At 41.9% G+C, this 24,864-nt stretch overlaps 1 protein-coding gene and 1 long non-coding RNA gene across 2 annotated transcripts in view; both read right to left on the minus strand.

Moving 5' to 3' along the window:
* Positions 1 to 689: 689 nt before the first annotated feature.
* The window catches only part of LOC122645848 (protein FLX-like 3), a 56,654-nt gene continuing 32,479 nt past the window's right edge, over positions 690 to 24,864 (minus strand). Inside the window, exons 2-3 of the mRNA XM_043839243.1 lie at positions 1,104 to 1,648; positions 690 to 906 (exon numbers count right to left, since the gene is read on the minus strand). Coding sequence (XP_043695178.1) covers positions 705 to 906; positions 1,104 to 1,636 — 735 coding nt within the window. The 5' untranslated portion in view covers positions 1,637 to 1,648 and the 3' untranslated portion in view covers positions 690 to 704. The remainder of the gene's footprint in view (positions 907 to 1,103; positions 1,649 to 24,864) is intronic.
* Positions 6,974 to 12,585, minus strand: LOC122645851. Its single transcript, XR_006330527.1, has 2 exons — positions 12,319 to 12,585; positions 6,974 to 7,011 (listed from the first exon to the last, which is right to left on the minus strand). It is a non-coding gene; the product is annotated as an uncharacterized LOC122645851 (long non-coding RNA).

Consider the following 24,864-nt stretch of genomic DNA (forward strand, 5'->3'; position numbering starts at 1 on the left):
TTGGTTCATAACATTACGACCTAAAGTGTACTCGTCTGTTGTCAATCAATAGTTAAAATAGCATTGTAAGTTTCAGCCAAACAGATACCTCAATTGACAGGTTGAATAGGACATCTGTTTCAGTGTTTTTTTATCACTCAAACCCCTGAATGCCTCAGATGTACATAGCACACTCACTATCCACTTCTTCCTTCAGGAAAATGGGTCTCACATTCTGATTTGAGACACGCATACTCTCATATAACTTGACTCCTCAGATTCATCATCTAGTTTCTCTTTTCTATGCAATTATCAATAGTAACACAGTAAGACTGCAGCTCACTTCCGATTTAGTAAGATGAAAGACTAGGGAAAGAAACAGTACTCAATTCCGACAAATTAATAAGCCTGCCTCACACTTGAGAAAAATCTATTTGCTTAGCCACCACTACCAAACTAAAAGCTAACCAAATCTAAATCCACCACTGCAAATCCAATAAACAGGAGTATTAAATCTAGGGAAGGCTCAACGTCGAGCAGGGCCACACTTATCATAAGATCCCCATGCTCCACCATGGCCATCACCAACAGTGCCAGTAGGATATCTGAATTCAAGGCTTTCTTTCAACAATCCGTAGCCCCCAACAATCCGTAGGCCCCACCACCTACAATGGAGGAAAGAAAAGAAAAACCTTCAACACCCCCACTTCCAAGATCTCACCACCCTAACAAATTTCAACAGAATATTGAGCTCCAGAACAAGAAATTAAAGTTGACTTACCAAGGCCTCGTGCTCTCTTCTCCACTGCCAGGTGCTCTGCTCGCAGCTTCTCAACTTCACGAGCCATTGAGACCAGATTATTCTCCATTCCTTGCTTCTGTTCCATCTGCTCAGCATTTGCTTTCTTCTCAAACTCAAAAGCCGTTCTGAAGACATAGCCCACATTACTCAATTTCAAGTTATCTATTATGAAATTTAGGCAAGTAGTCTCATCTTCTTTGCCAGACTGGTTTTAGGAAATGCTAGACACTTCAATGTGGAAAGCAAAAGATTCACGTAAAGGAAATGTAGAAAAAAAAAAGGGTTAAACAGTGGAAAAACCAATCATCGATCAGCTTCATACCTGGTTCTCACAAGCTCCTGACGCAAACCATCAATGTCTGCCTTCATGACATGTAATTGCTTATTCTCAGCTTGCAATCGGTTCAGGTCCTGTGTGAGACTTTGAATCTGGACAGAGAAATCCTGTCTTAAAGCATTCAATTTCTGAGCTTCAGCTCTTAACTGCAAAACTTCTACCCTCAGAGGCTCAGTAGCACGAAGCTCAGCTTCTAGCTTTAGTCCTCTCTCAATCAGCTCTCGTGCCTGTGCCTCCTTGTCAGCTCGGAGTTTGGGCATCACCTGACTCAACCTATGGATTTCATTCCTTGCAGCAGCTAGCTCCCTTAGCAGAATCAAATGGCCATCAGCCAAATGCCTATTCTCAGCAATAATTCTCCACATCTCTTCATGTTGGATTTCAAGCTCCTCTTCCAAAGCTGCAGGGTGAAGAGGCAGGGCCCCTGGACCCCGGCTCAAAACTGGTCTGGGACCATCACGAAAGCCTCGGAAACCATCATTCATGGGATGGCGAGGCATGCGATTTCTCCCTGCCATACTAGAGAGATCCTGTACAATTAATGATGTAATCAACTATGGAGGGAAATGCTAGTGACTTAAAGCCTACTCAATATTGTAAAGTGCAGAGGAAAAATTGAAGGGTTTCAAATGAAGATCAATTGTTGCTGATATTTGGCTTGTACAGGAGGAAAATACTCAGGAAACTCATCTGAACCATCCATCCCCACGCTTGATTATGAAACTACTGAAAATCTAAGACATAAAGGAATGATTTTCCTACTTGCAGAAAGTGGCAAGGATTATGGACCCTCCACCCTGTGGAATATTCCACAGCTACACCTAACTTCCCCTCCTGTAGAGAATCAATTCTATTGCCAAAACCCTTGGAGTGCCACATACAAGGGAAAAACACCTCTTCCTCAAATTAGAGATTCGACTTTGTAATTCGGATTTCCACCAAGTATCAGGTCAACGGTATTCCAGTAATTAAGGACCTCAAAATGTCATATCTTAAAGACAGCCTTCTACCCCACAAATATTGCAGCTTTTACCCCATAAAGATGATAAGAAACATTATCTGGAAAGAGAAGAATTATTAGTGTGTTACTTACACAGTACGAGAAATCACACAATCCTTTTCCAGGACACTGGCTCTCAAAAAAGAGGGTAATGTTCAAATCTACAGTTTAAGCTCTCACCTACCTGGGACCATGATCCCTAATATTGTAAAGTCATCACTATTTTCACAGAATCAATTGTTTTGTTTCTACTGGAACACTTTTTTATATTTTTCCTCCTAAGGTTCTTACATAGATCACTTTCAACCGTTTTGATGGTATTACCCAAGATAAATTGAGTGTTTGATAGTAATATTTATTTGCTCATTTGGTCCAGTAACAGGCATCCTCAATGGTAGTTCCTTCCAACAAAAATAATTACTAGCAGTCCACTATGCAGTGCATCACTACGCCACACTTTTCTAACCTCGACAAGATATCATACACATTGGTAAGCCATTTGATCATGATCTCTAAAGGCCAACATGAAACGAGTCCTGAACACCCCCCACCCTCCCCCAAAGGAAAAAAAAATAAAAATTGGCCCACAAAAAAAAACCAGAGAATCAATGGAACTGAAAGAAAAAAGGCAAGGGGAGGGGGAAGTTGTTAAATGATTCTAGAAATGGTCACCAGTCAAATACACTAGAGCATCCAATAGAAGCTTGTTGTAACAAACTTTTGCAAATATAACTTCTCATTCTCACCAAGTGAAGGTATGACAAAACAATCCTCTTTACCTTGATTGGTCTCTTCAGCCACCTTTATGGTGCATGTGTGATATAGGACAGCCAAGAGTCTAAAACTCGGGGCACTAGGACTGAGCCACGAGTAAAGAGGCACTGGGAAACTGGAAATGCATGCTAGGGATTTCCAATTATACATCAAACAGAGTCTCTGGTGACAATAGGAAAAACCAGCAAAGAAGAAAAAGGTGATAGAAGAAAAATAAGGTTCAGATATAGGGTTGTCAACCAGTACCCGTTACCCACCTTATCCAACTCTCATTTGAAGGGTAAGGATGAGATTATTATACTGTTTTAAGTTAATAGGGAAGGAAAATGTAAGGATTCTATACCATTTAATTAAACGGGTAAGAGAGCCTTACTCTCCCCATTTACCTGTTGAGATAGGGATGGATAGGTACTTTTGGCACATACATACAATAACGACAGATATAGTTAGTTATATGTCAATGCCTAGCCCATCTAATCTATCCAAAAGTTTTAAGCTTATAACCCAAAGCCTCTTGAAAATCTCCATCCAGAAGGTTAGAAGAACATTATTAAACCGTTAACCACGTTACTGTTTACCCTCAGGGTAATGCAACTTCCTACCCCTACCTTATAGAGGGAGAGAAAGGGTAATAGACCTTCCCCACCCCTTGGGATGCATGACCCACAGTAGTTCCATGATTGGTTGTGTGCACTCAATGAATATTTTGATTGATTAAACCTTTAGCAAGAGTGGAAACTGAAGTTGGCCCGCACCAAGTTAGTGGGAACAGCAAGGGACAGGTGGAGTAACCATGAAGACAAGTTACATCGTTGCCGACAAGAGCCAACTACATGGGAGGAAAAGAAATGAAGGATGTGTTGAAGGACATGTACTTACCTCAAAGCTTTCGACGAAGACTTCATGACCAGCTTAATACACTTCATCAAGGGTCCTTGTTAGCTGAAGAGTACATGGATATACTCTCGTGTATGGGTTTGGATGAATATGATGACCAGCTACTTTCTCGCTTTCGATTGGTGTTACGAACAAATATACGTGACGAGATGGGGGTGACCACCATCTTTAGTTTGAATGATTGTTTTGAGAAGGCGATGGATGCTGAAGATTTGCTTAAAGTATCCACTCAACGCTTCAACCCACATTCCGGAGATGCTAGAAAAAACCTCACAACAAGCACCCAAGTGGTTTCCCTACCCAAGCTCCACAAGTTACAGCAGATAAGGGTAAGACTTGTATGTCTAATGGAGTTGCTACGAAATGGTATGATTGCAATGGGTTTGGACACTGCAAAATTCTGTCCGCAACATCGCAAAACCAACTCTGTTATTGCAGCCATTGAATCTAACCCTGAGATGCAAGTTTATGAACCCCAAGTAGATGATAATTGGGCTATTAAATGCTGCCCCTGAGGGAGAGGATTACGATGCTACTCTAGATGATGATAATGATGACAATAATAATAAGGTTAACATCGTTAATCGAATTCTGGTCGCTGAAGCAAAAAGTGAAGATTGGTGATGCCATTGTATACTTTACAGCTGGATGACTAGTGAACTGCCAACCGCACAAGGAATAGTAGACTGCGGCAGTTGCATTAATGTGGTGTCACAAGCCTTCGTTATTGAAGGGAAACTGAAGCTGGAAGCACACCCTTAACCATACAAGGTATCACTCCCCGACAATGACACTTCAGAAGTTAACCAATAGTGTCCTGTGCCTTTGAAGATTTCAGGTTATGAGGAAGACGCATGGAGTGACGTCATACCTATGGTGTTGACTGATGTTCTACTTGGACAGCCTTGGACGTACGATAACAATGTGTTGGTGGGAGGCACCAAGAATCAGTGTTTCTGTGACTATCAAGGTCACCCTTTAGTGTTGAATCCACTCAACATACTAGTGATGAAGTTGAAGCTTAGAGCTGCCCAAGCCAAATGACACTAGATTCTGAAATCTGTACTCAAGAAGCAGTCTTCAAAAGAAGGTCACATGGTAAGACACTGCAAGAAGGTGCAAGTACAAGCAAGGGGCAGCATGCGGAGCAAAAGCTACTAGCCTTACCACATCGAGAATTCTTAGCAGCCAGCGAAGAAATGGGTTTAATATTAGCACTATGTACTAAAAAGTTGTCTGTAATTGAAACTAACTTTCCCAAACCTATAAGGGAGTTACTCTTTGATTTTGCAGACATAGTCCCAGATGACTTGCCTGACGAGTTACCACCGATGAGAGACATACAGCATGCCATCGATCTAGTGCCAGGATCAGTCTTGCCTAACCTGCCCACTAATCTTCTCAGCCCTACTGAGCATGCCGAGCTCAAGCGACAAGAGGACAACTTGCTACGTAAGGAATTTATCATGGAGAGCATGAGCCCATGTGTTGTACCAGCACTCCTTACTCCAAAGAAAGATGGCACATGGTGCATGTGCATCAACTCCAGAGCCATCAACAAAATCACCGTCAAGTATAGGTTTCCAATTCCTAGACTTGACGCTATGTTAGACATGCTGCCCAGTTCTACCATCTTTTCCAAAATTGATCTGAAGAATGGATATCAACAAATACGGATCCACCCTGGAGATGAATGGAAGACTGCGTTCAAGACCATGGACGCACTGTACGAGTGGAAAGTTTTGCCCTTTGGTCTTACCAATGCTCCAAGCACTTTTATGCAAGTCATGACACAAGTGTTCCGACCATTTATCGGTAAATTTCTTGTGGTTTACTTCAAGTCTTCGTCAACATCCTTATATACGAAAAAGAGCAAGATGAATACCTAGACCATCTGAAGCGTGTAATGAGAGTGTTGTGTGCTGAAAAACTCTACGTCAACCTGAAAAAATGTTCATGTTACCTAAGGTGTTTTTTCTTGTCTTTATTGTGTCGTCTCGAGGTGTGGAGGCTGACCCTAAGAAGATCAAGAGTGTGGTAAATTGGACTGTTCCCAAAACTTTGATTGGGGTCAGGAGCTTCCGCGGCCTAGCATCATTCTATCAATGTTTCATTCGGAATTTTAGCTACTATGGCACCTATTACCGAATGCATGAAGTAGAGTAGAGGCAAATTCCAATGGATACCGGCTGCCACAAAGGCCTTTGCATTGCTCAAACAGAAGATGACAGAAGCTCTAGAGCTTCATTTACCCGACTTTGATCATGTCTTCAAAGTGGCCACTGAAGCATCCCATGTTGGGATAGGAGTTTTGATGCAAGTGAGGCACCAATTGCCTTTTATAGTGAGAAGTTGAATGAATCTAAGAAGTGATACTTCATTTACGACTTAGAGTTGTACGTCATGATTCAGATTCTAAAGCATTGGAGGCACTACCATATTGGCAAGGAATTTATACTCTATTCAGACCATGAAGCTCTTAATTATTTGCACTCCTAGAGGTCTATAAGAAATCGACACGCCAGATGGATCGCTTACCTCCAGAAGTTCATTTTGACTTGAAGTACAAAGTGGGAAAGGAGAACCTAGTAGCAGATGCATTGAGTCGGAAAGTGCTTGCGTTAAATGCTTTCACTGACCATAGCACCAGCCTTGATCACATTAAAGATGAGTATCTATCTAATGCTGATTTTTCTAACTTTTACGAAATTTACAGCAAGGAGGTACCAATGCAAAGTACTCAATACATGATGGTTTTCTTTTCCTAGGGACACGTCTGTGCATTCCTAACACATCTTTGAGGCAGCACTTTGTTCGTGAGCTACATGGAGGTGGCATAGGTGGACACTTTGGCAAGGACATCTTGTCACAAGTGGTTGATTTGTACTATTGGCCACGCATACAGAGAGATGTTCAGCATGTTATACAGCGATGCCGCACATGCCAACTTGCCATAAGAGGAAGCAAAACGCGGGTTTATACTCACCTCTACCCATACCACATGCACCGTGGTTACATATTAGCATGGACTTTGTCCTCGGCTTATCACCGACACGAGAGCGGCCTGACTCTATTTTTGTGGTGGTGGACACCATGTTAAAAGACATTCGATGCCAGCCATATAGTCAAATTATTCTTCAAAGAGGTGGTACGACTATATGGACTGCGGAATCCAGTGTGTCTGATCGTGATGTGAAATTTATGAGTTATTTTTGGAAGACCCTATGGATGAAGACTAACACAAAGCTGCAATTTTCTTCTACATTCCACCCTCAGGCAGATGATCAAACTGAGGTAATAACTCGAAGCCTCCGCAATCTTCTATGTTGTCTTGTTTGTGATCATGGGAAGACATGGCCCTCGATTCTTGACATTGCCAAGGTCGCATATAACAATTCCGTCAACCGCACCACCGGTCGCACACCTTTTGAGATCGTGCTAGGTCTTCAGCCACACAGACCCATAGACTTGGTACCATTACTCCCTCAAGTATGGGTAAGTGTTGAAGTGGATGAGTTTCTTAGACACATCACACAGGTTCACACTGATGTTAGTCACCACATTGTCATTAGTAATGATGGATACAAGGTAGCTGCTGACCGACATCGTCATTTCGTTGAGTTTCAGCCGGGAGATTGGGTTATGGTTCGTATAGCTTCGGTACGACTTCCTCCGGGTACCAATCCCAAATTGCACCCTCACAAAATTGGACCGTTTAAAGTGCTGAAACGCATTGGCCCTAATGCTTACATGCTACAGTAGCCACCAGATATGAAGATTAGCAACGTTTTTAACATGGCTGGCCTTACTCTATATGTGGGTCATCATTCCAACGACGGTGACACTAAGCACACTTAAAGGCTTCCTCAATTTGCCTCTCCAGTCAAAGAAGAGATAGAAGATGTCCTCGACAACAAGTTTACTATGATGTGGGGTGGCAAAGGCTACTACTCTTTCTTGTCAAATGGAAGGGACGACCCGAGCTTAACTGTACGTAGGTCCATGCTAATGATTTCAGACGTCTTAACCCAGATCTTTACAAATGGTATACGTACTTCCTTTATTCGTTGGAGTTGAATGCTTCTAAGCCAGGGGGGAACTGATGTAGACAAGTTCCTGGGCCAAAAATACATCCGCAGGAACTTAAGAGGTCAAGCCCATGTTCTTAAATAATGGGTTAGAGTCATGGCCCTTTGCGCCAGCCCATGTGACTGGGTGTTACTGGTCACTCAAAACCAAATCGTGGGGGACAGCTAGCTTAGTATCGTGTCTCTAATTTACTTTCTAAATTAAGTCTATGAATTAGAAAGTTAAGGTACTCGGTGGACAAGTCCCAATTTTGCCTTGTAAGGAACTTCCAATCTTTAGTTGCTTCCCTTTCTGATATTGGCAATTATATATGTAATGGACCTCTTGGGTCCTCCCCACAATTTATGAATGAAGTTAAAGTTTGCTTTGCGCAAAGACTGGGAGATACCAAGGTGAGAGCCCTATGTAGGTGAGATGCCTAGGAGAGAGTGAGAAGCTCGATCCACCTATCCTATCTATTCTCTTCTCTTCCCTCCAATCGATACCCAGTTCTGATTACCTGGTCAGAGAGTTGTCTGCACATCTAAGTTCCATTTGAAGGCTATTTGTTGCTGCTGGAATTCTCAGAAGTAGTACCCTGCCGTTGCTGCGATATAGCCTGACTGGAGAAGTCCAAAACAGACCCTGTGGTTCACAAGAACTGGTTTTTCACCCAGAATTTTCGAGTTCCAAGATTTGCACATCCAACCATCAGTTGTGGCTGATATTTGGAGGACTGAATCAACATTCACGACCCCCCCCCCCTTTTTGATGCTGGTTTGGTTTGTCTATGACACACTGCTTACTAATTTCTGAACCTACTTTCTAATTTCAGATGCTCGTTTCTTGACTGGTTGACCTGCTTTGTTGACATCCCCTCTCCCCCCTTCCCCTCCCCCTCCCCCAAAAAACAATCCCAGGCCCTACCTAATGTAGCTCTAGATAGGCATAGGACCTACTAGAGGCCAAATATCCAGGATCTAATGATAAAGGAACCAAGGGGCTGCTGGTTCTGCAGTTGCAATAGGGCAGAATTGAAGTTTAGGTCAATTTCTAGGGTTTACGTTAGAATAATAGGTGAGTGTGATAGATGATAAACTAGGCAGCTCTAGGGGAAGCTAATGGTATAGGTTTGGTGATGTTTAAATAGAAAAATTAAAATTAATAAATTTAGGGTTAGGGTTTCAGGTTTTGGGAAAAGAGAAAGTGATGAGTTTTAGGGATTATAGTCGAGGGTTTGGTCTAGGGTTTAGGTCAAGTTTCCCAAATAGGGAGAGGGATGTTTGATCCAAATATGGGGGGTTTTTAAGGGCTGGTTAGGTCTGGGCAGGTTTTGGGTTGTTTTAGGTTTTAATGGAGGTGAGGGGGATTCTAGGGTTTAATGTAAGGATGGGGCAGGGGTTACTGTCGAGTGTAGGGGAGGGAGTACGGCTGCTGTGGATGAAGTTTGGATGAGATTGATGGAGGGAATTGGGCTGGACAGGTTATAGATGAGTTAGGGTTTAATGGAGATCTAGGGTTTTGATGGGATTCAAACAAAATAAAAAGGGGAATCGATTGGGGGAGGGATTAGAGGGTTAGAAACAGAATTTGAATGTCAATCTTACAGCAGACTCCTCTGGCAGCAAGCTTGAGCAATGGAGAAGGATAGAACCACCTTCAATGGAGATCCTCCCGATCATCTCGATGCAAGGAGTCGTAGGAGATCCACCTACCCTTTCCACCTTGGTAGAACCACAAGGATGCAACACTCTCAAGGAGTAGCAGCAGCAACAATGGCGGCAACACAAGTTCTGTTTTTTTTTTAATTAATCAATTGTGGGGGAGCCTCCCACGAAATTTAATATTTATAATAAAAGGCCAATGGCCAAAATCCTAGTCTAAGCAAAACACTCCCTCACTAAATCGTGGAGGGTTGGGGACCTAATAAAACAACTTAAACCATAAAATAAAAAGACCTAATTGTCCCTGACAACTTAAAATAAAAGACTTATAATCTCTACCAAAAAAAAAAAAAAGACTTAATCAAATCACTTAAATTGAATCATGGATTGAACCGGTCCAATTTAAGTTTACAAATAAGCTGAAATAAAAACTTAGCATGGAAAATACTAAAATGCAAACCTAATCTACAGCTCCCAAACTAAGCCCTAATTTCAGGGCTGCTTCTTCTTCTTCTTCTTCCTTCGAGTGTGAAGGAAGAAGAACAGGGACTGAATTGCATAGGTTGGGAAGCAACAAATCATATGCATAGGTTGGGGAGTCCAACATTAGAAGGGGGGAGGGACCATCGTATGCGGGCATGCCCAAACTAATGCTGTTATGCAACAAAACCCCACTAGAGAGCAACAAATCATATGCATAGGTTGGGGAGTCCAACATTGGGACGGGGGGAGGGACCATCGTATGCGGGCATGCCCGCAATAGTGCGCACAGTGATGCGGGTGCGAACTACCACTGATATTGGATTTTTTTATTTGAGACTTCGGGTGTGAACTATCACTGATATTGGATTTTTTTTATTTGGAACAGGGACTGAATCGCATAACAGCATTAGTTTGGGCATGTTGACCCATACCAGGGTAATAGTATCCCTGAGTCAGACTCAACTAACTATACAGTGGGGAACCAATGTCAGACATTTTGCTCAACCCAGATGTTCCTGCCTCATTAATGGTCATGTAGTTTGTTTCTCTGGATTTTCTATTTATAGAAAAGGAGATATGGAATAATATCATGCCTGCATTATTGGTGGCATTTACTTATCCAAAAAAAAAAAATGACAGGTGCTTGTAGGAAGCAACTTAGACTTCATTAGCCTAGCTGAGCTGTCCTGAGAGTATCCATCTAGAGAAGCCTCAGACAATGTGTAATAATTGCCCACCATCTCCTAAACCTGCTGGTGTCAGTGTGAGTATGGCTTCTGACCTAATATTTTAGTCTGAAACCCAGAATTGTGGAAAAAGGAGTTAATTTTTAGAATCTTTGACAGCAATATCGGAGAGCAAATTCTAAGCATTAAACTTTCAGGAGGAATTGAAAAAAAAGATTCTCTAATGTGTAAGTTGAATAGAACTGATGGACTCACTGAAAAAAATACAATCGCACAGTATCTAACAATGACACCAAATGGTCAAGTCAGGTCATGTCCTTAAGGTTTTTCTCTGGACCATGTATCTAGAACATTCCACCACCTCCAAGAGTGGTTCTTTTCCCATGGAAATGCATTCATTATATGATGCCAACAAGAGTAGAGTTGAGTCAAAGGTTTGAGGAGGATTCAAAAGTACAGTATTGTGTCTTCAACAGTCGAAGAAGTGTAAGCACATGTGAGGTTCAATTGTGACAAAGTGAGGTATGCTAGGCAGGGAAGTAATATTGGTGCTTTCATCAGAGATACCAAAGGCTATTCTTTATGGTACCTCAATGAACTGGGAGGAAGAAAAAAAAGAGAATAATGAAGTGAATGCCAAGGCTGGCGTTGTAATAAAAAAAATCTGCAAACAAAGATATAAGGCTGCTTTTGAACATCAGAAAATAAACTTGATAAGTACAGTAAATGACATAAAGAGGCAATTGCAAGAATGAATTCAAATAAGCACTTTGGCTGGAGCCAGTAGGTTTGATGGGTAACAGCTACATATGAATATAAGCAAGAACAAGCAAGTGGTCCCCTACGGAAATGGGGTGGTTCAAATAGAAGGGTGACACATCATATTATCAATATAAAGATACTTGTAAGGATCTTGGATTGTTCTGCCCTTGACCCTTCTTCTTCTTCGTCTTCTTCTAATCCTCTAATCACACACTACTCATTAAAAAAAAATGATACTTGTGGTGCAGGTTGCATTAACAGAGACAGACAATAATTTTATTGCACTAGGAACAGGATCATTGAAGCTCCAGGCCCCTTGGAAGCGGAAGCTGTCACCATAGAGAGAGGTCTAAAACTTGCTCAGAGTTTTGATATCAACAGTGGTTGAATCTGACACAAAGCTGCCCATCTCCTATCTATGTAAATCTGATGGTCCACCGTTGTATTGGGTAGGGTCACCTCTAGCCTGACAGAATAAACTAGTGTCTAGTTAGTGAGTAAAGTGCATGTAGTTCGTAATGATTCTGTTGGAAGGTCTTTCTGGTCATGTGTACTAGAGATTTAAGATGAACAAATATTATGTTTGCTTCTATGAAAAAACAATCTCACCAATCCAGTATTATCCAGGATTTTTTCCAGAGAAAGAATTCGTTATAAACACTTGTGACCATTAAAAAATCAACTACAGCTGACCTAATGTCACTACAAGGACTAATATTTCACGATACTTCCCGGATCTTTCAGCTAAAATACCAAAGGAAGACACAGATGCTTCATAATTAAACTAAAAATCGACATGAACCAAAGTTTCATACAGCAATGAAAGCAACTCTAGATGACTAACAGAGTAATGGAGTTAATTTTACCTAAGCCAATGCGGCTTTGGATCCTGGTTGCTTGTCCTGGCTAAAAATCACAATGAAAAGCAGAATGGCCAAACCAAATAATGTCAACCAGAATGCCTTCGAAAATCTCCTCCTCACAGGCCGTCGGAAATCCGTCGGTGTTCGCCTCATTTTTTTCTTGATTTAGAATCACAGCCAATCTAGTACACTAATACATCTCACTCCTGCGAGAAACGAAAATACAAGAGCAGAAACTCAGTACCCTGTTCTAAATAAGGAAAGGGGAAAAACTAAAACGGACCGAAGCAACGGTAATTTGAGAGTAACAGAAACAATGCAGAAGACAAGAAAGGGGAAGGAAAATAATGAATAAAGCAGAACCAAGTCAAAGTTCGTCAATTCAGATCAAGGGAAGAAGATATTGTTTGAGTAAGAAGAAAGAACTCACAATCGTTTGGTTTGAAGAAACGAAGAAGAATTGAGAATTCAGATGGAGAAGGGGATTTGCAGGAATAGAGGAGCTTCGGCTTCGAATTCCTTGTTGAATGGAGAGTTGGAAACTTCAAATTCATTTTGTTTCCTTCTTCTTGATGACGAAGGGCGGCTACTGCTACTCACAAGTCACGAGTAGTGTTGAGGGAGAAATCCACCGATTTTTCTTCTATTATATTTCGTTTTCCTTTTGGCCTTTCCGTCGGCTAAAAACTTCCAGACCTTGTCACCGCGGAAATAACACTCTTAAATGTCACCATTTTCTCTCGTCATGCTTTTATTTTTTTTATTTTTTTACATTTTTATTTAATTTTTTGGAAAAAAAACATTATCGGAGTCTGACACAAAGGCACACGAAATGACTGCACATGTGCCAGTCATTGCCTAAGGATGTGGTGAAACTTCCCGGAGGTGTGACGGCTATTTCATGCGCCCATGTGTCTTGGCACAGGGGCAACATACTCCACGTGCCCATGTAGCATCTTCTCTCCCTTAATTTTTTTCATTTTTAGTCACATATATAGGACCCACCACCTCATCCATAGGTCCTAATCAAGTTTCTCCCCCAATATCATGATGATGTTTTTTTCTCTTTTTTATTATTGAATATTTTCATATGAGGAATCATGTATCATTCTCCAAGACACAGTTATGATCTCAAAACGGGTATTAGATGATGTGCCTCTATGTTTTGTTTAACTCTCAGCTTTTGGTGACATTCATGAATAACAGTTTTGTAGGGAATCTTCAAGGATTGTATCAAGGTTTGCAAGGAGAGAAGGAACAAGGGTGGACATACATAGAAGCATGGATGGATTGTCAAGAGGTGGTAAATTTGTTAATACAGGGGACAAATAGGGGATGGGCCACTGGAACACTTTATATTAATCGCCAACTAGTCTGGGTCATGTTGTTCTTCACGGATGAAGCCTACGTCCTTTAGCTTCTGGACTTCCTTCTCCATCTTCTCCATGATCGCCGGATGAAACTTCCTTTGGGGTTGCTTCACTGGCTTTGCATCTTCCCTGATATGTTGACGATGCATCGCGACCTTCGGATCAAGTCCAAGCATTTCCAGCTTTTTTTTTTAATCAATCAAAAAAAAATATATATATATTCATGACATTTGTGAGCTTATGAATTCTTTTAAATATATTTGTATAATAAAGAAATCTAGGCAGGTGATATCAATTGCCCATTGTAAGGATCCAATTATCTCCTCTCCCTTTATAATCCCCTGACCCAATTGGAGGTGTTGAACATTGTCTATGATATCAAACACTTGTCCACCTATTTTGGTTCTTGTTCCTTCCATTACATTTCCAGGGAGATTAACTGCGTGACTGACTCCTTGACTCGGAGGGCTTTGGCTTTGGCATGTAGGTCATCTTGGCTCATTTCCATTCCTTGGTTGTGCGATTTATGTAATTAGGACACTTTGCACTGGCCATGCTTCAATAAATGTACTCTTTTTAGTTTTAATTTTCGAAAAAAAAAGGGAAAGGTTATCTGAACCGCCAGTGGTGGAATGGAATCGCCTATGCTCCCTATGCTAGCACGTTTTAAACCGTTGGATGGAAGGAGAAACATTTCAACCATTCAATCGTCTGTCTTTGCATCTCTCCCTCTACTATTGTTGTTGCGTACCATGTACATCTCCCCTCCCTCTTCCCTCTTGCCGCCCCTTCCATCTTCGATCTCCCCCCTCTCTCTCCCAAGCATTTCTTGTGAAAAGCATGATATTATAGACCAGAGCACAAGGGCCATCAAAATGGAAGGGAGAGATGATGGGTACTATTGTTGTTGTACCATGTTCATCTCTCTCTCTCTCTCTTTGAATAGGTCGACAAGGGTGATAAGAATGAAGTAGACTAAAGAATAAAATATGAAAGCAAATAGATAATAAAATAAGAGAGAAAGGAAAGAAAGTCCTCACCTTTTGTCTTGTGTTGGTGGAGAAAGAAATTAATGGAGAAGAAGAAATGGGGAGTCCCCTAACTTGGTCACCACAGACCCACCTATCACACGAACGAAGACTTAAGAGCGGTGGAGAACGTGGAAAAACTTCCTCTCCTATTACTATAAATAGGGACGAGGGGAGAGGGGTGAAGTGTAGAGAAAAATCTCCCACGGACTTCAAGGCGTGGAGGGAAGATGTAGCCTCTGCATCAGAGTTGGGACAAGCTATAAGAGTACAGAGCCACAGTTAGGTAATGGGTTGTGAGATCCTTTGTGAGAGTGTATGGTGTCACAGAGAGTGAAAGACTCTGTGAGAGTGTGCACAGAGCTACATAGATGTAACATCATTGATGGTGAGCCAAAGAGAGAGTAGCGCTTGTGATAATTACATATTGTATACGGTATCCAAGAAGTGTTCTCCTCTAGATGTCAGTATGTAAGCCTCTAGTGTTACTTAGAGATGCTGTAATCCCATTATTTCATTATAGTGTATGGTTTAACTGAGCTAGAGCCTCGTGGTTTTTCCCTTCGGTGGCAGAAGGGTTTTTCATGTTAAATCTTGGTGTTGTGGTTGATTGTATCTATTTTAGAGATGTTGTAATCCCATTATTTCTTTCTTGTCTTGAAAGAAATTTATGGATAAACACACCCCTTATGTCTTGAAGAGACATGATTTTGTCTCTAAGAAACAACTACGTCTTGAAAGACACTTCAGATAAACCAAATGTACATTCACATGTGTGACACACATGAGTCTTGTACAAGCACATCCTAATAAATAAGATGTTCCCATATAAAAATATAGGGATAATGTTCTCTGTGCCGCAACGCAGACTGTGCCTAGGCACATGGGCCTGTCACTTAGGGGGACAGAGTGGTCATTGTGCCCATCCCCATGTGCCTGGGCGCAGCCTATGCTGTGGCACAGAGACCAGGGGTGCAAATTTGGCTCTGTTGGCCCAAACCCGCCCTGAGCAAGAACAGGGCCTGGGCTGAGGTATTTGGCCCTGAGGATGGGTTAGGGCTGAAAATTTCTGACCCTGAGTTAGGGTCAGGTCGGGTTAGGGTTGAGGCCTCAGGCTAAGCTTGGCCCGGCTCGGCCCGACCCTGATTTAAGTTATACTATAAAATATATATTAATATAATATATACATTATAAACTTTAAATGTCACCCACATTTTTTATATAATATATTATATATGAAGACAATAAGTGAATACATTTTATTATAGTGTTATTTTATGTAAAATTGATAATTTCCTCCCCGGCCCATTTTATCCCATGCATTGCTTTCCCCCTCCCCATGATAGGTCAGCCCGGCCCGACCCTGAGGGCAGGTTAGGGTTGAATTTTTCTGGCCCTGATCAAGGCTGGGTTGGGCCTGGGCCCAACTAAGGGGACTTAGGGTTGGGCTAGGGTTCTATAAAGCCCGGCCCAACCCGACCCTGTTGCAGCCCTACTTAGTACTACTAGACACAAGAATTTAGTATTTCACCAACTATTTAATTACTAATTAGTGAATTTAAATCAGTACCTGAGGATTTTGGAAATTAAACACAATCAAATTTCAATCAATGGTGTCGACAACCATCAGAGGATGATTAACTGTTAGTGCATAGCAACGTTCAGGGAGTTGTTGAGTATGCACTAGATTCTGTTGTCGAATATCCCAGTACCTGAGCAGATTGACAAACAATTAATAGAATATCCACATTCACTTAATTCACAATAGTTACTTATTCTGACAAACTCGGCCACTCACCTACTTGGACCAGAAAGAAATCTGTTGTTATAAAGAATGTAAATGAAGAAATCAAAACGCATTTCAGAGTCTTATCCCAACGATAGAAGATGTCGGCATGCAAAAATACAAGTTAGAGAGAGAAAGACCATAATTCTTGAACCTTTCCCGTTTAGGGTTTAGGGTTTGCCTGACACAAAAATCTCCACATCAGTAATCAAGATCATATTCCTCCTCTTCCCATTCAAGACAATGACTCATAATAAAATATAAATTTACCTGTATGTGATCTCTCCAAATAGATTCATCATCAACTCTGCATGTTTGGGCCAAATTGTTCCATCCAAAACCAATTGTCTCCAACAAATTTAATGCTATTGTAATCCTACATCAGTTTATTAATCTTGTTCATCAATTGACTAGTATTATAAAATAGATGAATTTGATGTTGATTTCTTTTTTACCTTCGAACCAAGAACAATAGAAATACATCCACATGATCACTCTAATCCAATTGACTTCGCATATTCAAAAAGGGGATGAAAAAAAAATTATAAGGCAAACATCTCATACTCAGAAGTCTGAACCACCATCACGTTAGAAAGACAAAACGAATGCCCAAGTAATGGAGGTAATAGGGTACCTCTAATCTCGTTATAGTAGAGACAAATTTATTCCTAGAATCAACCGTTGCTTGGGCTCTCAATTTCTTCCTATTAACATATAGAACATCCTTGCCTTTGGACGACGCATCTTGCTGATGTAGCGATGTGGGAGAGGGAGAGGGAGGGAGAGAACAGAGATCTTCCACAGTGGATGAATTTATACGGTACATCAACCCACTAGATCCACTTGGGTTGCATATTTGGATTAACAAACCATGTAATCACGTCGGTACATGTAACATGTGGCAAAGACTACATCCCTCCTACTAGGGATGTACTCAATACAGATCGACCCAATTGAACCGACCGATCGAATTACTTATTTGTTCACCATCGGTTATAGAAACCGCCTAGAGAGAAAAAAAATCAATTAATCAATCGTAAGACTGATCAAAACTATCGTTTTGTTCGAATCCTCAGTAAACTGAGAATATCTCGTTGTATAGTCAATGAAATTGAATAAAAAAAGGCTCACCTAGATTTAACTTTTGTGAAGAGTGTAGGGATGTTGGAGCATGCTAGGCTTAGGTTTGGAGGAGCTCAAATCCAGACTAATGCATGGGACTTGCAAAAAAGCAATGAGACTCTCTTTCTCTCTCTCTCTCTCTTAGAGACTCTTAGGGAAACTCTTGAGATATTCTAAGATGCCCAAAACATGTGGGGGCCCTCTTATTTATATCCAGTGTACTACCCATGTCTAAGGCAAGTGTTCCTCATCCAAACTCTTAGAGACCTCTTTGACTCTAAGGGGATTGAGTGGTTATTGGCTAGGAATGGAGGTAGACTATTTTTTTTTTTTTGGTGAAAAATTTTATTAATGCTGGAAGAATATTCCAGACGAATCAGAATACAAGGGAAGAGAAATACAGGGAGGGGGGAGTCTTGCCAAAACACTGAAGACTGAGTCGATGCACCAATAGAGGCTAGGCTATCAGCCACTGCGTTCGCCTCCCTCAACGAGTGAACAAACGAAAGATGGTTGAATGATGAACTAAGAGCTCGACAATTAGCAATGATGTTTGCGATTCTCCACGGCATAACTGATGAGGAGCCGAACAGAATCTGGATGATTGATAAGTTGTCGCTCTCAATGATAAGATTGAGGAAGCCCCTTTGTAAAGCGATTGTTAAGGCTGTGCGAACTGCCAATGCTTTTGCTACCAGTGCATAATTCCACCCTATTCCTTGGAGAAGGCACAAATGAAGGAGGCAGTGTAAGACCTGCAAACACCACCTATGCCCGCCACCCGAGGATTACCCCTGCTAGCTCCATCGACATTAAATTTGATGTTTGGGGAATGAGGTGGGATCCAATGGATGTTCCTGGTGTCTCTGCGTGGTAGAGGAGTGACATCTTCAATTGTTCCTGAACATGAGCAATGGCTTGGAGAGTAATAGCTCGTGGGTGGAAGAGGATTTTCTTGAAAATGAGGTCCCAGTATGCATTCCAAATAAACCATAACAGGCTGCAGAACAAAGATACCTTGAGATTCTCTTCTCTCCCTTTGGAATTGGAGAAAGAAGTAGCATGTAATATACCGGACTGAATATTAAGATTGGAGAAGAAGTTGCTCAGCCCGATTAAGATTGGAGAAGAAGTTGCTCAGACTTGCTTGACAAAGAGAGCAAACCGGATTGAGCTCAAAACCACGATTATTCAGGAGATCCGGGAGAGGGAGCTTTCCATGTAATGTTTTCCAGATCAGATGTTGGATCTTTGGGGTGGTGGGGAGATGCCATAACTTCAACCAAGTTGTATCTGGAGCAGCATTATTGGCTTCAATGGCTAACTGATAAGCAGATGATACAGAGCAATTGCCTAACGAGGTACCTAGCCATATGATCCTATCTTGGCATGGAAAGATAGGTAGAGGGATGGAGAGGATGGCAAGAGCTATGTCTGGTGGCCACCAATGAAAAATGTAGTCCCTTCTCCAGGATCCTGACTGTTGGTCAATGAAGTAATCCACTGAAGAGGGAGCTCCAAGAGGGAGAGGGAATGGTGCCTGAAGGGGTGGGGTCCTAGGGATCCAAAAGTCGAGCCATGGATTGATACTTCGACCGTTTCCAATCTAGAAGAAGGACCCCTTCTTCAAGAGGTCCTTAGATGAGCATATCGATTTCCACCCCCAGGATGAGGTAGTTGGACAACCTACATGGAGAAAATTGGTGCGGAGGAAATATTTCTCTTTCATCAGTCTTTCCCATAGCGAGGTAAAAGAGGATAGAAATTCCCACCCTTTTTTTGCTAAGAGAGCAGTATTCATTGGAGCCGAAAGCTTGACATTGAGTCCGCCCCTTCTTTTTAGAAGGCAGATGGTGTTTCACAAGACTGTTGGCACTAGAGAATTGGTTCCACTTAACTAGAAGAAATTCCTACTAGTACTATCCAACGCCTTTTGCACAGAAGCTGGTATCCGGAAACATGACATTGTTTAGAGAGGCATGGCTGAGAGGGTGGATTGAATGAGTACAATCTTACCGAATGGACTAAGATACTGTGTTTTCCAGTGTTGAAGTTTCCTTGTGACCCGATCAATCAGATTATTGCAGTGATGCTTGGAGAGTTTCCCATTTATGCCCAAATAAGTATCCAGAGAGGTAGTGGGGATGATTTGAAAAAAATCACGCAGTTGCCTCTTCATTGCAGAGGAGACGTTGGGGCTGAATTGGGCTCTGGTTTTATGTAAATTTAGAGCTTGTCCAGAAAATCTGCAATAGGTTTCTAGGACTTCACTAAGAGCTCTTGCTTCAGATATAGATGCCTCTCCGAATAGAATCAGGTCATCAACAAAGGCCATATGGGACACGTGTTCCCCTCCTCTGCAAAGTTGGATTCCTTTAATTTTGTTCTCCTGATGAGCCACTGCCAGTTTGGTAGAGAGAACCTTCGCACACAAAACAAACAAGTAAGAAGAGAGGGGGTCTTCCTGTCTGAGACCTCTGGTTGGTTTAAAGAAATTAAGTGGAGTACCGTTAAGCAAGATGCTCAGTTGGGTGCTCTCCACACAGAACATGATTTTTTGGATCTACTCCTAATCAAATCCATAATGCGTCAGGGTGCTTCGAAGGAACGCCCATTCAACCCTGTCATACACTGTCTGCATGTCAATCTTTAGAGAGAAAAAACACTTGTTACCTCTTCTGGTCTTTTTGATTTTATGGAGCACTTCATGATAGATAAGAACATTGTCCTGGATGTAACACCCCTTGATAAAACCATTATGACTAAAGGAAATAATTCTATTGAGGATTGGACATAGCCTGTTGACAAGGATCCTAGAAATGATCTTGTAGATGAAGTTGCAAAGGGTGATCGGTCTGAATTCCGAGAAAAAGGAGGGATGATTGACCTTGGGAATGAGAGATACATATGTTTGATTAAGTAACAGACTAAAGGTCCCAGTTGTGAAGAATTTCATTATGCAAGCTAATACCTCCTCCCCAACCGTGGTCCAAGCATTTTGGAAGAACATTCCCGAAAAGCTGTCTGGTCTGGGGCTTTATCTGAAGGCATTTGCTTAACCATTAAATAGATTTCCTCATCTATGACTGGTTTAGTGAGCCTTTGATTGTCCTCCCTTGTAATTCTGCCCCTAATGTGCTCAAAGTAGATTTGTTCTGAGTGGGGGAGGACGAAGCATAGACATTCTTGAAATAGTTCGTAAAAGCACTTCTAATTTGGTCTTCATCTGTGATATTGTTACCCCCGACATTGATGAATCTGATCTTGTTTCTGACCCTTCTTCTCATTGTCATAAGATGGAAGAACTTCGTATTTCTGTCGCCCTATGAGTTCCAGTTGGATCTGGATTTTTGTTGCCACAAAACCTCTTGTTGGTGAACAGATTTCCTTAAGCACGCAAGCCAGTACTTTTCATCCATAAACCATTGATCGGTCCTCTGAGCGGGGAGAATGCTATACAGAGATGCTATCTCCCTTTGGGCTTACTCCATATTGTGGAAAATGTTTCCCACGTGTGATCTATTCCAGTCTTTTAGGATGTTTTGTAGGGCTCTAAGTTTGCTACAGATTCTGTAAGATGGGGAACCTTGGGGACTTAGAAAGGTCCAGGACGAGGAAATTACTTATGAGTACCCTTGTTCAACTAGCCACAAGGCCTCAAACCGAAAAGGCCTTCTCGGTCTGGATGTGTCACATTCTGTGTGAAGAATAATTGCCCTGTGATCAGAAGAGGCTAGAATCTCAGTAGTGACAACAGCGTTAGGGTAGAGATCAAACCATTCAGCATTTGAGAAGTATCTGTCCAACTTGGCTTCAATTTTTCGTTCCCCATATTGACGATTGTCCCAGGTGTAATCTACCTATTGTATTTCAGATATGCATGCTTGATTTATGAAGTCATTTAGAGTGTGAACTTGAGATAGTGAAATTGGCCAACCACCCATTTTATCTTCTCTGCTAAGATAAGAATTCCAATCTCCCACGATGAGCCATGGTTTATTAATAAAGGGAGAGATATAAAGAAGAGAATTCAGCTGAGATCTTTTCACATGCTCAGAACAACTAATATAGACAAAAGTCAACGTCCAATGTTGATTGATATCAGTAAAATCCATGTTGATATGAACACCTATCTGATTTCCATATAACAGTACATTGGATGTTGGTAGACCAAATGAGAACGAGGCCTCCTGCACTATTGGATGCTGGACTGCAATCAAAGGATGCAAACTTGAGAGAGCGACAAAAGTGGTGCAAGGAAGGACCAGCGTGCTTGGTCTCAGATAGAAAGCAAACTTCAGGTCTTTGTTTATTTACTATGTTACGGATCTCCCACTTTGTCGAGGGTCGACCAATCCCCTAGCAATTAAGAGCCATGACCTTCATTTTCCCCCGGGGTGACTGTTTGCGGCCAGTCACCATGGCCTCAGTTTCGATCTCCACAACATTATCCTTGTCTTGCTTTGCTTTTTTGGATTGCTCTCCTTGGCTAGGGCTGCAAAGTTGAAGAGCTAAGAAGTCCTCTGGTTCAGTCATGGCAGCTCTCTTTTTAGGTGGGAGGGGCGTGAATTCACTCTTAAAGTGTCCTTGATGCAGGGGGAAGCCCTGGAGAGTAACTTCTCTGGCTTTGGAAGCCCACGTGGTAGCACTGTTTTGATGTTGAAAAGCAAACGCTGGAATGCATGCGAGGGTTCTCGATTCAAGCACGTTTGCATTCTTTTGCATTTGGAAGGAACCAATCTTGGGAGATGGGGGGTTTGGGGTTCTCACAAACACAAGATAAAAACTAATACCAGCATTGGGGTGAGGGTGTTGAGGGGTTGCTTGGGGTGGGGACTTGTTAGTAGAGTTCTTGAGAATATCAGTCATGACCTTGCGGGTATTGCTTGAGGTGAGGGGGAGGTCAATACCAAGAGTGTGAGCAATGTTAATGATTGCTTTCAATAGATCTATTTTGCACTTCTGGATGGAGGAACCAGACTGTACTTCCTCCTTTTCAATAGGCTTACTGGGATTACCTTCTAAGAGCGCTGGAAAGAACTCATCATAAACCCCACAAACTTCTGCTAGGAGGTTCACCCGTCAAGGGGGTATGGCTGCTATCGGTATCAAAGAGAGCTCAATATTAGGATCAGCTTATGATAAAGCAGCCAAATACTCCGACCGTGGCTTGTAAGGAAAATCATCCACAAGATGTCCAATCTGTACGTAGTTTGGGCAGATGAAGGAGGGTCTATTCTCATAAGCTAAGATCACCTCAGTGGACCCAGCTGGTCCTAGATTCACAGAAACTTTGGTTGGTAAAGGAAGAGAGAGGGGAATAATAACCCTAGCTGCAGGGTTATTGGGTGAACTGATGGAGCCCGTGGGGCATTCAATCTCAAGGCACATTCCAGCTTTCGAGAAAATAGAAGTGATGATATCGTTGCCGAAGAACTTCCAGTGCAACTTCTCGATCTGAATCCAGGTGATAGCCATGGTGAAGGCAACTTTCTCCGCTGGAATTTCGGAATCCCATTTTTTTAGAGCGACGAGGTGACCCTGATAAGTCCACGGTTGCGAGAAAAGCAGAACGTGCATGTCTCTTGTGCACTTCAGTTTAATGATGAAACAATCAGGTGCAAGGTCCACTAGGTGGATTTCCTCCACTCTTACAGCTTTTGAATGTCCTGCATGATTAAACATCGAGCGCACTTCCAAGGCAGATACACGAACCTTATCAAAAACCCAGCCTATGATGGAGAACTAGAAGTTTTGCTTGGCCTCTAGTAGGGCATGCTCAGTAACATCCACAGAGGGAGTTTGCATGCAGGGGAGATCGAGTTTGGCTGAGAACTCGGCAGCCAGCTTGTCTTAAAAAACCTTAGTGCCAGAACATTCACCAAAGGAGGAAGTGGAAGGCGAGGAAGTGGTTGAGAGGAAAGCCATGGGAGCTAGGGTAGGGAAACATGACTTCACCACAAAGGCAATCACAAACTGGAGGAAAGTCTCGGGGTAAACAGAAGGTAAAACCACCTTCCCATTTATACCCATCAACCAGGGGGAGGAAGTAGCGGGTGGTAGGCTTTCCAACGAAGGTTTCTAGATAAGAGTACAATAGATCTCATGATGGCGAATGGAAGAGAAGATAGGGTGATGATGGAACCATGCATGCACGAGCAGATCCAAAAGAGCATAAATCTTCAGAGATCATCCACCAATAGGTTGGATCTTCTCGGGTGGTTCGAACTTCATTAAATGCAAATCAAAGAACCACATGCAGAACCAAGGAAGACAAACAAGACTTACTATTTAAATGTAAGTTGTGGAGATAAGTAATCATGAGTGCAAAGACTGTGGACGAATCCCAGACGACTTAATTGGTGCAAAAACTCCGACTTGAACAAATTGTTACTCGTATTGCAGCTAATTGCAAGAGGGGGATCCTCCAAGATAATCATGGATATCTTCTTCTTGGAAGTTCATTGGGAGAACCAGAAGACCCATATCGCAACTGCCTTCAGACTGCAGCTAAAATCAGAACCAAATCTTGGATAGATAACATTAATCTGAGAAACTATGAGTCCATTGGTTGGACGAAACCTAGATTTAGGGGGAAAGGATTGTCTTAGAAAATAGATGTAAGCGAAGAGATGAGAAGCTCCAGAATTAGGTGATTCCGATGGGGGACGATGAACACCGAACTACTTTGGTTGCTCTGCAAGATCCCTTGTGAGCTCCGCTCTAGACTTTAAGAGTTTAGTATCACTTAGTTTTATACGAGCACGAATGGAGGTAGACTCTATCAAGTAACGTAAGGCAAGGATTTGGTGGATTCCAATACTTATTAAAACTTCCATCACGTCCTCTAAGGTTTTTAGATAAGTTTAGATGAGTGTCTAGGTCAGCAAAAGCGAGATAAAGCCATTACAAATTTGGACTCAAAGGGTCCAGAATTCTAGAATTACCCAGAATCTGGTATCGGATGGGCATCTATTGGCAGGCAATGAAGTCTGGCTAGCGCCAATGCTATCTATTGATGGCACCGGTAGATGTCCATCCAGTGTTGGCCTAAGTCATTTCATTTATGGACTGGCATAAAAGGGTTGGCCCGGTTCAAGTGTGACCCTGAAGCAAGGTTAGCCTGAATGTTTATGGTTAGACCAGGTCTTATGCATGTCAAAACCATTTTACTATGGTTTTCAAAATGCATTTTTAGCTGATTTTAAATCCTATAGATTTAGGATTTGAAATACTGTCAAGG

This window comes from Telopea speciosissima, chromosome 11 (assembly GCF_018873765.1).
Source record: "Telopea speciosissima isolate NSW1024214 ecotype Mountain lineage chromosome 11, Tspe_v1, whole genome shotgun sequence".
NCBI classification, from domain to species: Eukaryota; Viridiplantae; Streptophyta; class Magnoliopsida; order Proteales; family Proteaceae; genus Telopea; species Telopea speciosissima.